The sequence below is a fragment of the Xenopus laevis genome, chromosome 4S, assembly GCF_017654675.1.
Source record: "Xenopus laevis strain J_2021 chromosome 4S, Xenopus_laevis_v10.1, whole genome shotgun sequence".
Taxonomy (NCBI): domain Eukaryota; kingdom Metazoa; phylum Chordata; class Amphibia; order Anura; family Pipidae; genus Xenopus; species Xenopus laevis.
The window spans coordinates 40,625,269-40,641,136 of record NC_054378.1 but is presented as its reverse complement, the minus strand read 5'-3'; the positions used below and the strand labels follow the sequence as shown (position 1 = coordinate 40,641,136).

At 39.4% G+C, this 15,868-nt stretch overlaps 1 protein-coding gene across 2 annotated transcripts in view; it reads left to right on the top strand.

Annotated features, from left to right (window-relative positions):
* ankrd11.S (ankyrin repeat domain 11 S homeolog) overlaps window positions 1–15,868 on the top strand; it is a 107,989-nt gene that overhangs the window by 73,425 nt on the left and 18,696 nt on the right. For both annotated transcript variants that reach the window (XM_018260508.2, XM_018260507.2), the window contains 4 exons: window positions 5,601–5,771; window positions 9,034–9,237; window positions 11,529–11,671; window positions 15,063–15,210. In XM_018260508.2, coding sequence (XP_018115997.1) covers window positions 5,601–5,771; window positions 9,034–9,237; window positions 11,529–11,671; window positions 15,063–15,210 — 666 coding nt within the window. The remainder of the gene's footprint in view (window positions 1–5,600; window positions 5,772–9,033; window positions 9,238–11,528; window positions 11,672–15,062; window positions 15,211–15,868) is intronic.

Genomic DNA, 15,868 nt, shown 5'->3' with positions numbered 1-15,868 from the left:
TTATATTCAATTTTGAAATCTGACATGGGGCTAGACATATTGTCATTTTCCCAGCTGCCCCCAGTCACTCTTTACTGCTTTACTGCAAATTGGAGTGATATCACCCCCCCCCCAGCAGCCTAACAACAGAACAATGGGAAGGTAACAAGATAGCAGATCCCTAACACAAGATAACAGCTGCCTGGTAGATCTAAGAACAACACTTAATAGTAAAAGCCAGGGATCCCCAACCTTTTGAACCCGTGAGCAACATTCAGAAGTGAAAGGAGTTGGGGAGCAACGCTAGCATGAAAAATGTTCTTGGGGTGCCAAATAAGGGCTGTGATTGGCCATTTGGTAGCCCCTATGTGGACTGTCAACCTACATTGAGGCTCTGGTTGTCAGTAAATCTGTTTTTTATAAAACTAAAACTTGCCTCCAAGCCAGTAATTCAAAAATAAGCACCTGCTTTGAGGTCACTGGGAGCAACATCCAAGGGGTTGGAGAGCAACATGTTGCTCACGAGCTACTGGTTGGGGATCACTGGTAAAAGCCAAGTCCCACTGAGACTGATTCAGTTACATTAAGTAGGAGAAATAACAGCCTGCCAGAAAGTAGTTCCATCCTAAAGTGCAGACACAAAATTGATTATAAAATAATCTGTTTGCTCTTTTGAGAAATGTGTTTCAGTGCAGAATTCTCCTGGAGCAGCATTATTAACTGATGTGTTTTAGAAAAAAACATGATTTCCCATGACTGTATCCCTTTAATGGGCTTTCCCAAAAATTGAATTCTGGGAATTGAAGTGATTAATGTTGTTGTAAGTTGTATACCGTTGGTTGCATGAATGCTTGAAAATAGTTGGCTACCTTTAAACATGTGCTTTATAAATTTACAGCAGATAGACAATTGCTATGCAATGGCAATCTGTCTATGCATTGTGCCATTTTAATTGATAAATATTAACATTACTTATGAAGCCAAAACACGTTGTGTATTTAACCTGTAAAACCTATATGCCAGTGAAAAATGTAAAATGTTACTGATGATGTGTCAGAGTGAAAATGGTCACCGGGTGAAAACCGCTATTTGTTTTAGGAAAATGTGATGGTGCTGGCAAATGCAGGGGGTATATGCAGTACAAATGATGTGTCTTGGGTGGGGAAGATATGCAGAAGATATGAGTGGGATTATGCATATGCGTGAGTGGGATTATGCGTATGGGTGGTATTACATATATGAGTGAGTGGGATTACATGTATGAGTGACCTCCCTTTTCTCTGATGCAGTTTGTTTCATTATGTTGTTGTGCAGGCACCAATGGATGAATCTGATCCTTGTTTGCAGATCTTCCTTAGAACAGAAGAATTGTCAGTTGTTGTACATGTATGAGTGAGTGGAATTACATGTATGAGTGGGATTATACATGTAGGAATGAGTAAGATTACAATGATGCATTTTGTGTGGGGAATATGTGCCCAACCTAAAGACATGGTAAGGGTTTATAGGGTTTACATGTCCTTTAAAAACCCCAATAGAGCATACCATATTTTTTGTAATGTCTTCACATACACTAGGGTTTGTATGTTTTACAGAGTTTGTTCACCTTTACATTAACTTGAATTTGATGCAGAGCAGTGCTGTCCAACTGGTGGGCCGCATCCAGCCAGTGACCTCCCCTTCCTTGTGTGGCCCCCACATGAATGTTTGCCTGCTGTGATTAACTTGTGTAAGCTTTACAAGTTGAAACTTTACACTTCAATATTACAAAAATGGTAACAAATTGAAAGTAATTAGAAAAAGTCTTTATTTCTGGGGAACAATCTAAAACCCAGTGAAATATATATATAATATGATGTAGAGCAGTGCTGTTCAACTGGTGGCCCTGTACTAAAATTTACTGGCCCCTGCATTGTTTACACCTCAAATTCAGACTGTAAACACCATCATTGTTCACATCTGTAACCCTCCCTGCCTTGTTCACACCTGTAGTACCTCTATTGTTCAAACCCCATAAAATTTATAAAGCTAAAAAAGGAGAAAAGGCACAGGATACACAGCAGATATCAGATAGACTGAGTATAAATTAGGGCTGAATTATTGGAATGTAGAATCAAAGGAATTCCATATGATCTCTGGACTAAGATCATATGGAATTCCTTTGATAATACACTCCCAAGATCATATGGAATTCCTTTGATTCTACACTCAATAATTCAGTCTTAATTTATACTCGGCCTCTTTGACCCACTTTATCTTGTACCTGCTTGTCTCTTGCAGATCCCCTCGTAAATGACTGACACCTTACACATAGATTGATATTCCTTTTTGTTGGTCATTTGTCCTATGAGCTGAATGTTGTATATATATACCAGAGAACACCACAGCTTTGTTGTAATCAGCTTGAAAAAGGAACTAAAATGATCTGAAAGCTTGCTATGATTATATTCGTTAGCCAATAAAGGATCCCCTTTATACCACTTTTTTTATTTCAAAAGGGTTGCCCTGTAACATGTAGTATACAATGGGATTCTTCAGAGTTTCTTATGTTTGCTGCGTATCCTGTGCTTGAATGGCTGCCACATAGCTTCACAGCAGCTTGTTTATATAAATTATAGTAGAGATTCTGAAGCAACCACACAATTTTTACCAGTGCAGGACAACACTACATTATATTGTCATTCCTTTAAAACACTTTAATTTTTTGGTGTTACCTTTAATCTTCCATTTTAATTTCAAAACTGCTATTAGGGAAACCTAGCATCCAAAAAAACAGGTAAACGGGACCTTTGCAGAAGTTTAGGGTATTGTATCAGAAGCCAATTAACATACCTGTTCTCTGGGATGAAAGCACAGCTCGTGAATTAAACCTGCACAAACATGGAAAAGTAGTAGAAATCCAATGCCCATAGTTACCTGAATGTAGGTCAATCCAGAACTTCACAGCAGCAAGGTAGGCGAAGATTTGTTTCAAGGTAACCGTGGACGACTATGGAAACATCTCTCCATATGTTTTCCCACCAGTGATTTACATTATTGCTAATGGGAAAGCATAGTTGCCCTCAAGTGCAGAGATATACCATGGGCAAATAATCTCTTAAAGGAGAAGGAAACCTAGTCGGCGCAAAAACCCTTCCCCCCTCCCTCCCTCCCCCCTGGCCTACCCGTCCCGCTGGGCAAATGCCCCTAACTTGTTACTTACCCTTCTGCGCAGGTCCAGTCTACGGAGTTCACCGACGCCATCTTCTTCCTGCTTTGACCGGCGCATGCGTAGTAGGAGCATTTCGCCTGTACGATCTACTGCACATGCGCCAAAAGTCACGTAGTGAAATCGGAAAACTTCGTGACTTTTGGCACATGCGTAGTAGATCCGTACCGGCGAAATGCTCCTACCGCGCATGCGCCAAAACGCCGGTCAAAGCAGGAAGAAGATCGCGTGGAAGAAGATGGTGCCTGTGAACTCCGTGGACTGGACCTGCGCAGAAGGGAAAGTGACAAGTTAGGAGCATTTGCCCAGCGGGACAGTGGGGAGGAGGGAGGGTGGGCAATACATGGGAGGAGGGGAGGGTTTTTGCGCCGATTGGTTTCCTTCTCCTTTAAGTGTGCCATAGCCCTGAATTGTACGTTTGCTTGAAAATTGCACCTCTGGAGTATAACATCGGCCTGCTTTATCCTTCACCTGTTCTAAGCTTATCCTTCCCATTACATGTATGCCTCGCCAAATTGTGTTTCCTATTTGCTGCCAGGTTTGATGATTGTCAATACCAGACCACAAGTAGTTATGTCATCAGCTCTTGTGAGTTTACTTGTGCAATGTCCAGGAACTCCATAGCAGCAAAGGCAAGGAGGTGAGAAGTGGGGATCATAGTAGTTTTTACTAAGGACGTTTCGATTTGTATTACTGGATTAGTAGGTCAAGATCTCAGTGGCAGGATCTTTTCTGCTCGGATGTGCAAATATTCAAAAAGGGTTGTCGTTTGTGAAGCTTGCCTGGAGTGACTGCTTATCCTCCATCTGGTAGTAGTAGCAGCTAAATGTACGTAGATCTTACAGGAGTGCAAAGAATAGACTTTTGCTGAACATGCTTTTTGCCTGCTGATGTAATCAGGAAAAATCTACTGTTTATAGGGTTTATTTATTAATTTTTAAGATAAACTGTTCAAACCGGGAGATTGCTAATCAAGGGCTCAGATATCAATTAGGAATGTTGGAAAATCCAACTAGGTGAGGACCATACTCCCTTGCATACATGAGTTTAAAAAAAAATTGTGCTTTTGCTGAACATTTTTCCATTTTGTGTCCCTGCGAGTTAAGGTGGCCATACACATAGAGACCGGCTCATTTGGCGATTTCGCCAAATGAGTGGATCTCTCCCCGATATGCCCACCTTGAGGTGGGCGATATCGGGCTAATCCTATCGTGGGCAAAACAATCCTGTGTTTATTAGTGTTTAAATCATTTTTAAAGGGTTTAACCATCAAACCATCTGGCTTTTTCCAGTTCAGTTGGTTTTAATTAGATCATCAGAAATAATTACTTTTTCCAATAACTTTCTATTTGTGACTGTTTTTCTAATATTGAAGTGTAAAGTTTAATTTTTCACCTTCTAAAGCTTCTCTGGCAGGGGGGTGGTCGTCGACTCTGTAACTTCTAAATTGATACATCTAATTGATAAATTTGTTACATTTGTTCCTGCTGCGCCAAGTCCCTGAGTTTCATTATTGGCAGCTGTTAGAATTGATACAATAGTTGCTAATATTCCACAGATATTGCTGAAAAATATATTGGCTAATTGTATCAACTAAATGTAACAAACAGTTCAGATGCTCCTGGATCACTGAACTGCCAGACTGAAACACTAGACACAGGAACATTAACCTTTAAACTTAAATTTTGGGAAAATGGTAAAAAATAAAAGATGAAAAGCAATTGAAAAAAAAAACTTTATTTATGCTGAACAATCTGAAAACAACTGAACTAAAAAAAGTGTTTGGAAGGTGAACAATCCGTTTAAGTAGATCAAAGTATAGTGATCTAAAGTACTGAAAGACCCCCTAGTGTGGAAAACACCAAGTCCCAAGCGGTTTGGATAACAGGTTCCATAGCTTACATTTTACTTGCTGGTTAATATGCAGAAAAGCAGCATTCTTTAAATATTACACATTAGCTATACCCTGTTGCTAATTACTTTATGTAAACATGACATTTAAATCTGTTTATGATTAGTTTTTATCATCCATTTGCTTTATCTTAATTAGATATTAATGCTGGAGTTTATAACTCAGAATTCACATCATGTTCATATTTGCACCTCTGTATGGTTTGTGCTGCCATATTTCTTTTCTCAGCAGAGGTATCCTGTAACATTTACCATAGACTGTACTGCAACAAAAAAAAAATGCTTATGAATTTGTGTTGTAAGAAAATTATATTGATAAAATGATTGATAATTTATAAACTGAGCACATTTTTGCTTTAAAGCAAAATAATTGAAACTATAACCTACTAGACTACCTAACTGGATTAATTTTTTTTTTGACAATATTTAGTTTAATAAAGTTTACACCATTACTTGAACATTTTCACTCTTAAATATAACTTCACATTTCTACTCTTAACAGAGAAGCAGGGCCCAGAAAGGAAAAGGATCAAGAAAGAGCCTGCCAATCGCAAGTCTGGGTTGCTTTTTGGGATCGGTTTATCTGGAATACGAGCTGGTTACCCTCTTTCAGAGAGGCAACAAGTTGCCTTACTTATGCAGATGACTGCTGAGGAATCTGTTAATAGTCCAGGTGATATATATTATTACATGTTATTGAAGGGGTTTTTACAGGAGCTTTTATTTTAGGGGTTTTTAGTATTGGAGCAGTTAACTAGTTTCTCTTCATGAAGATCACATAAAATATGTTGCTTCCTCTGAGAATGTGAACAGTTCAGCTTAAAAATAAAAACTGGGCAAATAGGCTGTGCAAAAAAAAAAAAAAGTTTCTAATATAGTTAAAAATGTAATGTATAAAGGCTGGAGTGAGATGATGTCGAACAGAACAGAGCACAACTTTACCCAGTTTTTATTTTTATACTGACATTTCATTAGAGACCTCAAAGAAGCCTATTTCTGGCCAGTGTCGTCAATATATCCACTAAAAACAATGGCACATGGCAAGTCTTGTATTCCGCAGTAAATCAACACTACCATAGGTGACAAAACATCTAGGGGGTCAGTTAATATAAGGCACTAAGTTTGCCCCAGAGCATTAACCAATCAACAGTTAGGATGTTCTGGTTCTCGGTTTAAAGCAGTCATCTTATTGGTTGATATAAGTTTCTGCTCCTGGGCAAACTTAGTGCCTTTTATTACATATAGGGACTAGTGTTTATATCCTACCAGGAATAATGTAAACCGTTGGGGAAAACATTAGCACCGCCACTGCTTTCCGAAGAAGCCCAAAGTTGCCTCATGGGACAGCTTCAGGCTGCATTGTGTATGTTGTATGTTTTCCCACTGGCAATTTATGTTATAGCTGGTGGTATCACCTGATGACAAAAAGTAATTAAAAGATATAATTTAATATCAAATACAGTGTCCCAAAATAACAGCAGCACTCTGATAAGTTGGTGTGTGGGAGGATACCCCAACGTTTCAGACACCAAGTCCTTTGTCAAGGGAATTTTAGTGTCTATAGCGCTAAGCCCCTTTATAGCAGTATGTTAATTAGCCATGAAGCGCAAATGAGCAGGGGGTCGGTGCAACAAGTAATGAAGAAGCAGTTGTGATGGGCAGTATTATTCCCTTATCAAAAATGGCCTCCCTTCCATTATACTGTACATGAGCCAGTTCATTTTATATCCCATTGCCACCTACTGGACACTTAATCGAACTGACATCGAAGCAATACAACAACAGCTAAATGCACTGTGCTCCAGGGCTCTGATTAATGCAAAACTAAGACATTAAGTCACAATTTGGTCTGGTGTCTTAAAGGAATAATAACACCAAAAATGAGAGTGCTTTAAAGTAATGAAAATATAATGAACGGTTGTCCTGCACTGGTAAAACTGATGTTTGCTTCAGAAACACTACTATAGTTCATATAAACAAGCTGCTGTGTAGCAATGGTGGAAATTGAAAAAAGGCTATATGGCACAGGTTAAATAGTGCATAACAGAGAACACCATTATGTTCTACAGAGCTTATCTGCTGTGTAACCTGAGTCTTTTCTCCTTTGAATGGCTGCCCCCATGGCTACACAGCAGCTTATTTATATAAACAATAGTAGTGTTTCTGAAGCAAATATGCCAGTTTTACCGGTGCAGAGCAGCACTGCATTATATTTTTATTACTTTAAAGCACTTTTATTTGTTGATTTCACAGTTTCTTTAAAAACCAGGTTTGTATTGGTTCTTATATTACATTATATTTTGTTTTTTAACTGCCATTATTATCCCCATGGACCCAATTTTTTTGTTGTTACGATCTCAGCCTCAAAATTTTTAATAGAATGTCATCTGATCTAGCAATCTATAAACCCACAATATTGTCAGAGCTTTATATTATCCTTAAATTTGTCATCTAGGAGTTTAGATCTTTTTAGATTGTAAGCTTTTTTGGGCAGGGCCCTAGGACCCAATTTGGTCCTGTTTCAGTATTTATAAAGGATTTTATATTTTATTTATTGTACAGAGCTGCAAAATATGTTGCTGCCTTATAAATTAAATACATATATCTAAATTATAGACCACGTGGTTGGGCTAAAACACCAAAAGTCTGAAAACCACTGCATTAAACCAAGTTACTGAAATGTTTAATTATTAAGGAGTAATCTACATGCAGTGCCTGTAATGCACAAGACTAGATGCAAAAAAAAAAAAAAAAATCGCAAGGAGCATACCCTGTTTTAAATTTGATACTTTTATGACACATCCTTTGTTTCACTCCCATGGCATGTGGGCCATAAATGGTACTCTTCATACCAGATTCAACATCTGAAGTTTTACTTATATTTTGTACAGAGCTATAAAATAAGTCTTTGCTTTCATAGGTATTCTCTTCTAAGCATAATTCTGCTGGAAATTTCAAAGGTGCCTTGTTATTGACAGTGCAGCTTTAAACATGTTTATGTATCCTTGTAGGTGGCAATGGTAATTATCTTTCATTAAGTATTAAGTCCCTGGGTGTTTTTGGGCATTGGGACATGCCATTATATAGGAAGTAATTTACTCCCTTTTGTAAAATATTAGGATATTAAATGCCAACAAGGAGTTCAGTGACACTATCGTTTGTATTATTTACCATTTATACAGCTACTGTAATTGAATACTGAGGGGACTTATAATATCCTCGTATCTTAAAACACGGAATACATTGGTTTTTTTTTTTATATTACATAAATTTCAGTAAGTTATGTGACACATATTTTATCACTGGTCATTGTTTAGAACTTAAGACATCACTAAGTACCATTCATCCCACAGACTAAGCAGTAGGTTTTTTTTTTTTAGGTGGTGCCAAGTTAGATGCCTGACAAGGGATGGCTTGTAGTGATGTGCGGGCTGGCAACCGCACACCGTCTAGTCACGGTCGGGTTGATCTGTGCCGGCTTCCACCTGCAGTGCGCGCCTGATATAGACTCGTGCCTGTTACCTGTCCCCTTCAGTGACATCATAACAGGCAGTGCGTGATGGGTCTATAATTTCTGAGGCATGCCAGTTTGAATGTGATTGGTGGAGCAGCAGGCTTGGGTCAGGTGCCCACACATCACTAATTGCCTTTTGTCCCTATCTGTGGCTAACAGATGGGTAAAGCACCCTTTACACTTTTAAGGTATGTGAAGTTCCTAATTTCACATTTGTATCTTGTTCCTGCTTTCTGAATGTTGTATTTTGCAGAAACGGACATCCTTATGTTAAGGCCAGTTCAAGTTCACCTTAAACATCACTGTTTCATTATCTTTAAGAAGAGAGTTGTGAATTACTGATGATGTGTGGCTACTTGGGGTATACTATAAAGTTCAGTACAATCAAGCCTAAAAACATAATCTGTCTTTTATGTTGTAGTTGACACAACACCAAAGCATCCTTCTCAGTCTACAGTTGGTCAGAAGGGGACTCCTAACTCTGCCTCCAAAACCAAAGACAAAGTGAACAAGAGAAATGAGAGGGGAGAAACTCGTCTTCATCGGGCTGCAATCAGGGGAGACGCTAGACGAATTAAAGAGTTGATTAATGAAGGTGCCGATGTCAATGTAAAAGACTTTGCAGGTGCGTATATAAATAAGGAGCTCAAAGGGGAAATCTATGCCTTAATTCAACTTTACCCTAGTGCGGGAGTCCCCAACCTTTTTTCCCCGTGAGCAACATTTAGTTGTAAAAAGAGTTGGGGAGCAACACAAGCAAGTTCCTGGGGTGCAAAACAAGGACTGTGATTGACCATTTGGTAGCTGCTATGTGGACTGGCAGCCTACAGAAGGCTCTATTTGGCAGTACATCAGGTTCATATGTAGCAAAAACTTGCCTCCAAGCCAGGAATTCACAAATGAAGCCCACTGAATGAAGTGCTTTGTAGCCACTCAGAGCAATAGTCAAGGAGTTGCTGAGCATCATGTTGCTCATGAGCCACTGGTTAGCGATCACTGACCTATTGAATGCACGGTTGGTTTGAAGTAAATTGGCTCCAAGGGAAAGTCCTCTTTCTATGTTCATAGACGAAGCAGTTGTAAGGGAGATGGCACATGGTGCATTTTGTTACCTGTGCTAAATAAATTACAATTCAAATTAACTTCTATACAAAGGTGATTTTGATGTTTTGTCACTTTCGGGCAAATTTAGTCCCATTGACTTGGTAGGAATTTTAATGAAGTAGCCATCATCAGAAAACCTAAAGGCTTTGGGCTGCCCAAAAACTAAATATACTGCTTCCCACTGACTATTGCAAAATGAATGAAACCTAAATCCACACTGCAAATTATTTTAGCCAATTCTGAGGCTTTCAGTTAATTCACATTACAGTCAGCAGGAAGAATCATGGGCAGTATCTACCTTTTTGCTGACAATTTGCAATTGTTTCTCATTTTTTATTATTTGGGTCCAAATTATCCTAGCAACCATGTGTTGATTTGAATATAAGACTGGAATATGAATAGGAGAGGTCTGAATAGAAAGATGATCAATAAAAAGTATCAATAACAATAGAGTTGTAGCCTTACATTTTAGATGCGGTCATTGACCCCCCCATTTGAAAGTTGGAAAGAGTAAGAAGAAGGCAGATAATTCAAAAACTATAAAAAAAAAAAAAATGACAACCAATTGAAAAGTTACTTAGAATTGGCCATTCTATAACATACTAAAAGTTAACCTAAAGGAACACTTAACACCAAACCATAAAAAAGTTTTTTAAGGTATGACAATATTATGTACTGTTGTGCTGCACTGGTAAAACTGGTGTGTTTGCTTCAGAAATTCTATTATAGTTTATATAAACTGTGTAGCCATGGGGGCAGCCATTCAAGTACAATATACACAATAGATAACGTATGCAGAATCATATTGTGTACTACAGAACATATCCGTTATCTGCTGTTTTACCTGTGCCTTTTCTCCTTTTTCACCTTTTGAATGGCTGCCCAAGCAGCTCGCTCATATAAACTATAGTCGAGTTTCTGACACAAACACACCAGTTGTACCAGTGCTGGGCACATTACTTTAAAAGACTTTCATTTTTTGGTTTTACTTTAAAGAAGAAGCAAAGCTCCATTACTATCCAATGACGTAAAGATTGCAGTCATTTAATGTAAATCTGTTAAGGCCAACTTGGTGGGAAAATCAGGATAGTCATTGGGGGGGGGGAAGACTTCAGAATAAAGGGTATTTTGGCAGCTGTGGCCTTCAGCAAGAACAGGATTCAAAACACCTATTTTTGTCTGATATAGCTCTTGCTATTACTATTATTAAATGTAAAGCACCCCATCGGATCCACACACAGCAGTGACAACCAGACCTCAGTGAGCTGTGCATGCTTTGTTCTTTTTAAATATTATTTTCCCTACCCTTCATGAGAGTTAATCCCTAGTATAAACAAATCTATTAAATCAGAACAGTGAAGGGTGACTACCAGCACCTCCATGGAGACATGAAAAGCAGACTTCAATATTAGAAAATCAAAAATCAAAATCTTTCAAAAATAGCAAATGAAAAAAACTTTGTTATATGATCTGAAAACAAATGAAGTAAAAAAAGAAGTTTTGGCAGGTGACCAACTCCTCTAATAAAAACGATCTTTGCTAAAGTCTATTGAGAGGAAAAGTATTAGGTGACCCAGTTGTTGCTACCCTTTTCCTGTCAGGCATGTCTAAAATTGCCCGCACTTAGCCCTTCTATGTGGTTATCATTGTCTCTGGAAATTACTGGTGCAGTTATCAATGCACATTTGGTAGTTAAATGTAACATCAACACAGAATGATATAATAAAAATGAATATTGTTCAACTTTCCCCAAATTTGCTTACACCAATTACCTTTGGAGTCATCTGCCTTTATTGTCCCTCTTCCCCTCAGGATGGACTGCATTACATGAGGCTTGTAATCGTGGCTACTATGATGTTGCAAAACAACTGCTTGCTGCGGGCGCAGAAGTGAACACCAAGGGTTTGGATGATGATACACCATTGCACGATGCATCAAACAATGGTCACTTCAAGGCAAGTGTTTATCTCCTTCGTTTATGATACCTCCGACTCCTGTTTTTAAAGGATTAACACCAAAAACCTGAAAGTGTATCAAAGTAATTCAAATATAATATACTTGCACTGGTAAAACTGACACGCTTCAGAAAGATTAGTAGTGCACTAGTTTCTGTCATGTTCTAATTATCTGCATATATTACTAATCAGCCTTATATTGTGACATTTCTATTCTATGTGTACTGTATATTTTGAGTCAGTCCCTATGCTCAGTGACAGCAGCCCAAAACATGTGCAGTGAATCGGCAGAAAAGAAGATGGGGAGCTACTGGGGCAACTTCAGAGAAACAGACCTTCCCTGCAAAGGGCGCTGGTTTAGAAGCTCTAAAGCTAATGTACAACATTTCTATCCTACTTTTTTAATTCTCCTTTAAAGGCACAGTAACAGGTATATCTTACTTCCCCTCACCCAGATTTACATTAATCAAATTGTCTTCTGCAGTTCCTAATAAGGGTGATTGAGCAACAGATTCCTCTGTGTGCTCTGAAACAGAAGTGAGGTTCATAGTGGAGGAGCTTCAGCAATCAAATGTCCTAAATTTGTTTTTGTTTCACTTGACACTTGAAACTTTGTTTTTGCTTGCCTTTAACGGGAAAATTGTGACAGTTTGTGAACATACATTTATACATTATAAATATATTAGCAAGATTTGCTTAGTACAGACATTATTCCCTTGCAAAGTACCTGCGAGCCACAATGACACATTCCCAATCTCTCATCTCCCAAGAGGGTTGCCAACTCTTATACAAGATCTGGCTTCCTTCATACCTGTCACCACATCATTTGTATTACAGGTATGGGATCTGTTATCCGGAAACCCATTATCCAGGATGTTCCAAATTACGGAAAGGCTGCCTCCCATAGACTCCATTATAATTAAATAATCCAAATTTCTAAAAAAAAATGTCCTTTTTCTCTGTAATAATAAAATAGTACCTTGTAATTGATCCAAACTAAGCAAAACTAGCCTATTGGATTTATTTAATATTTACCGGTACATGATTTTCTGAGCAGACAAGCAGGAGATTGGAAGCCAGGATGGAAGATTCTATTTAAACCATATAACACTTTTATATTGCATGTCTGGAAAGAGTCTGCCTAGGAATATGCAGACCTGGCCTTATTGATGACAATTTTAACATATATTGGTAAAACACCAGAACCACTGCAAATGTTTAGGGCCCTAAAATTATTTTGCTGTGAGGCCCATTAACATATAGTTATGCCACTGTTAAAACTTTATAAATACTTATACATAGGACAGGGGCTCCCAAGACCACACAGGTTAATTTCATTGTGATAGTTTATTTTTCTCTAGTTCTTCCATTTTATTGCAGTGTAAGCACTCTTCTCTAACCCATGAAACAAAAGCTTAATATAACCCGGACACTCAACCACCGGTAGCTTAGAATTTCTGAAGAAGTGTCACAGAAACCCTTCAAAACCATTATTTTCATGTGAAGGACTGTGTTTTATGGTATGTCTGAGCACTCCTCAACTCTGTTAAAGGACCAGTAACATCAACATTTTTTTTTACAAAATTCGTTAGTATACATCGAAAAAAAACACCAACACAAATTAAACTTTAAAATAACAAAGCCTTTATTAAGAAATAACTTACTGAAACTCCACTTCCGGTCCTCTTCAGAAAAGGCGACACGGCCATCATCCATCCTGCGGCGCTTGATTTCTTCTCCTGGATTTTGTAGTGACAGCATGTGAAGGAGTCCGATTTACAGCTTTGCTGGCCGAACTGGTGCTTTTTGACTCAATGGACACGCTGCACTCCTCTCCCTTGCTACACATCATGCAGTCTCGGGCAGGCGAATCGCTTCTCCCCGTTGTGGGTTTGCAGGATCCTCTGCAGCTCGTCCCAGTGTGTGAATCTGTTGCCCGCAGAAAAGCCAGTTGCAGACAAGGGCCGCTTCCCGGTGTAGCAGCGCAGGTGCACTTTTAGATGCGACTGAAGTGTCCCAGTCCTGCTGCAGTATAGTCCGTGCCAGTTGGGAGTGGAGGGAGCCCTGCAGAGCACCGGTGTAGAAGAAGCCGGCTCCAGTCAGTTCCTCAGGGCTCCCGTGGCCAGGTGTGGAAGGAGCCCAGACAGACCTGTTGCACAGACATCTCGGGGTACACTGGCTCGCTGGTGCGGTCCAGTTCTTCCCTAGAAAGCTGCCCCAATACCTGTCCATACCTGTGGCCTGGTGCCCCATTGCTGTCGGAGGAAAGGGCAGGAGGGAAAGAACTTGCCTTGTCCAACTGTCCCCCGGCTACAAGCTCCTCCGGATCCCCCCACAGAAGAAACACTGAACTTTGTCCACGGGCCCCAGGTAATAAAACCCTGAACGGGCCAGTTCCACAGGGGAGTGGTGGGGGCAAAAGTGGGGCCAAGCCCTAAAAGTCCGCTGCCTCTCTGTCTCGCTCCTCATGCTGGGACACGCCATCCCCGGCGCCCCCCATCCGCTCAGCGGCTGCTCCCTATAGCCAGATATTCTCAGAGCTTTGTGGCTGTTCCAGCAGCCTTGGGATAGGGACTATAGTGCAGCAGGACTGGGACACTTCAGTGCACCTGCGCTGCTACACCGGGAAGCGGCCCTTGTCTGCAACTGGCTTTTCTGCAGGCAACAGATTCGCACACTGGGACGAGCTGCAGAGGATCCTGCCCGAGTCCGCATGATGTGTAGCAAGGGAGAGGAGGGCAGGGCGTCCATTGAGTCAAAAAGCACCAGTTCGGCCGGCAAAGCTGTAAATCGGACTCCTACACATGCTGTCACTACAAAAGCCAGGAGAAGAAATCAAGCGCCGCAGGATGGATGGTCGCCGTGTCGCCTTTTCTGAAGAGGACCGGAAGTGGAGTTTCAATAAGTTATTTCTTAATAAAGGCTTTGCAATTTTAAAGTTTAATTTGTGTTGGTGTGTTTTTTTCGATGTATACTAACGAATTTTGTAAAAAAAAATTTTGATGTTACTGGTCCTTTAAATTATAACCCCCAAACTACATGTTGTTGTGATCAAACTGCCCCTTGTGGCATTGGCCGAAAGCTTCACTCTGTGATTGTGATCATTGGTTAACCTTTGATAAATATCACTGCCTCCAGCTGTGTCCAGATTGGCTCCACGGGCAAGAGACCCACTATAGCTAGGGGCTGCTTGGTGGCACATATTGCGCTAATGGGTTAACTATGTGAGCAAAACTTTTGCTATATTTCATTTCTTTTTTTATCCATATAGAATATATTATCAGATCAAATAGGTTTCTTTACACTGCAGTCTTATATTTGCTAATTCACATCATTCACATTAATTTTCCTTTGAAAACAATTGTTTGACTTCACCCTATTTATCTTGCAGGTCGTCAAATTGCTACTGCGTTATGGCGGAAATCCACATCAAAGTAACAGGAAGGGAGAAACCCCTTTAAAAGTTGCAAACTCTCCAACAATGGTGAACCTTCTTTTAGGAAAAGGTTCCTACACCTCAAGCGAAGAAAGTTCAACAGGTAATTTTTAACTCCACTACCGGTATGGATCTGCTATACAGAAAGTTCTGAATTACGGAAAGGCCATCTCCCATAGACTCCATATTATCCAAATTTTTAAAAATGATTTTCTTCCTGTAATAATAAAACAGTACCTTATACTTGATCCAAACTAAGATATAATTAATCCTTATTGGATACAATGCACCCTATTGGGTTTAATTAATGTTTACATGATATTCTAGTAGATTTATGATAAGAAGATCCAAATTACAGAAAGATCCGTTATCCAGAAAACCTCCCGGTCCAGAACATTCAGCATTACAGGTCCCATACCTATAATTTATTTTTAGTATTCATAGTCTACATCCTGTTTATACTTGATATAGCACTTAGTAGCTGTGAATGGGCTAAACTAAAAAATCATTGTCCAGCGGGGTGTTGCTATTTTTTTTTAAATTTGTGATAAGTTTTGTGAAAAGCCTTTGATTTCCGTAACTCTTGTTTTATCTAATACAATCTTGTTCAGTGTTACACATACCTCTGCAGCAAAGGTTTTTAGACATTTTAGGTACAACATTTATTTTGTTCAATATTCGGTCAGCTTCCTTAAGTAAATGAATACCTGCAAACATCATTAGAGCTATTATTGTCCTACAGTTTGGGGGTAGTGGTAAAC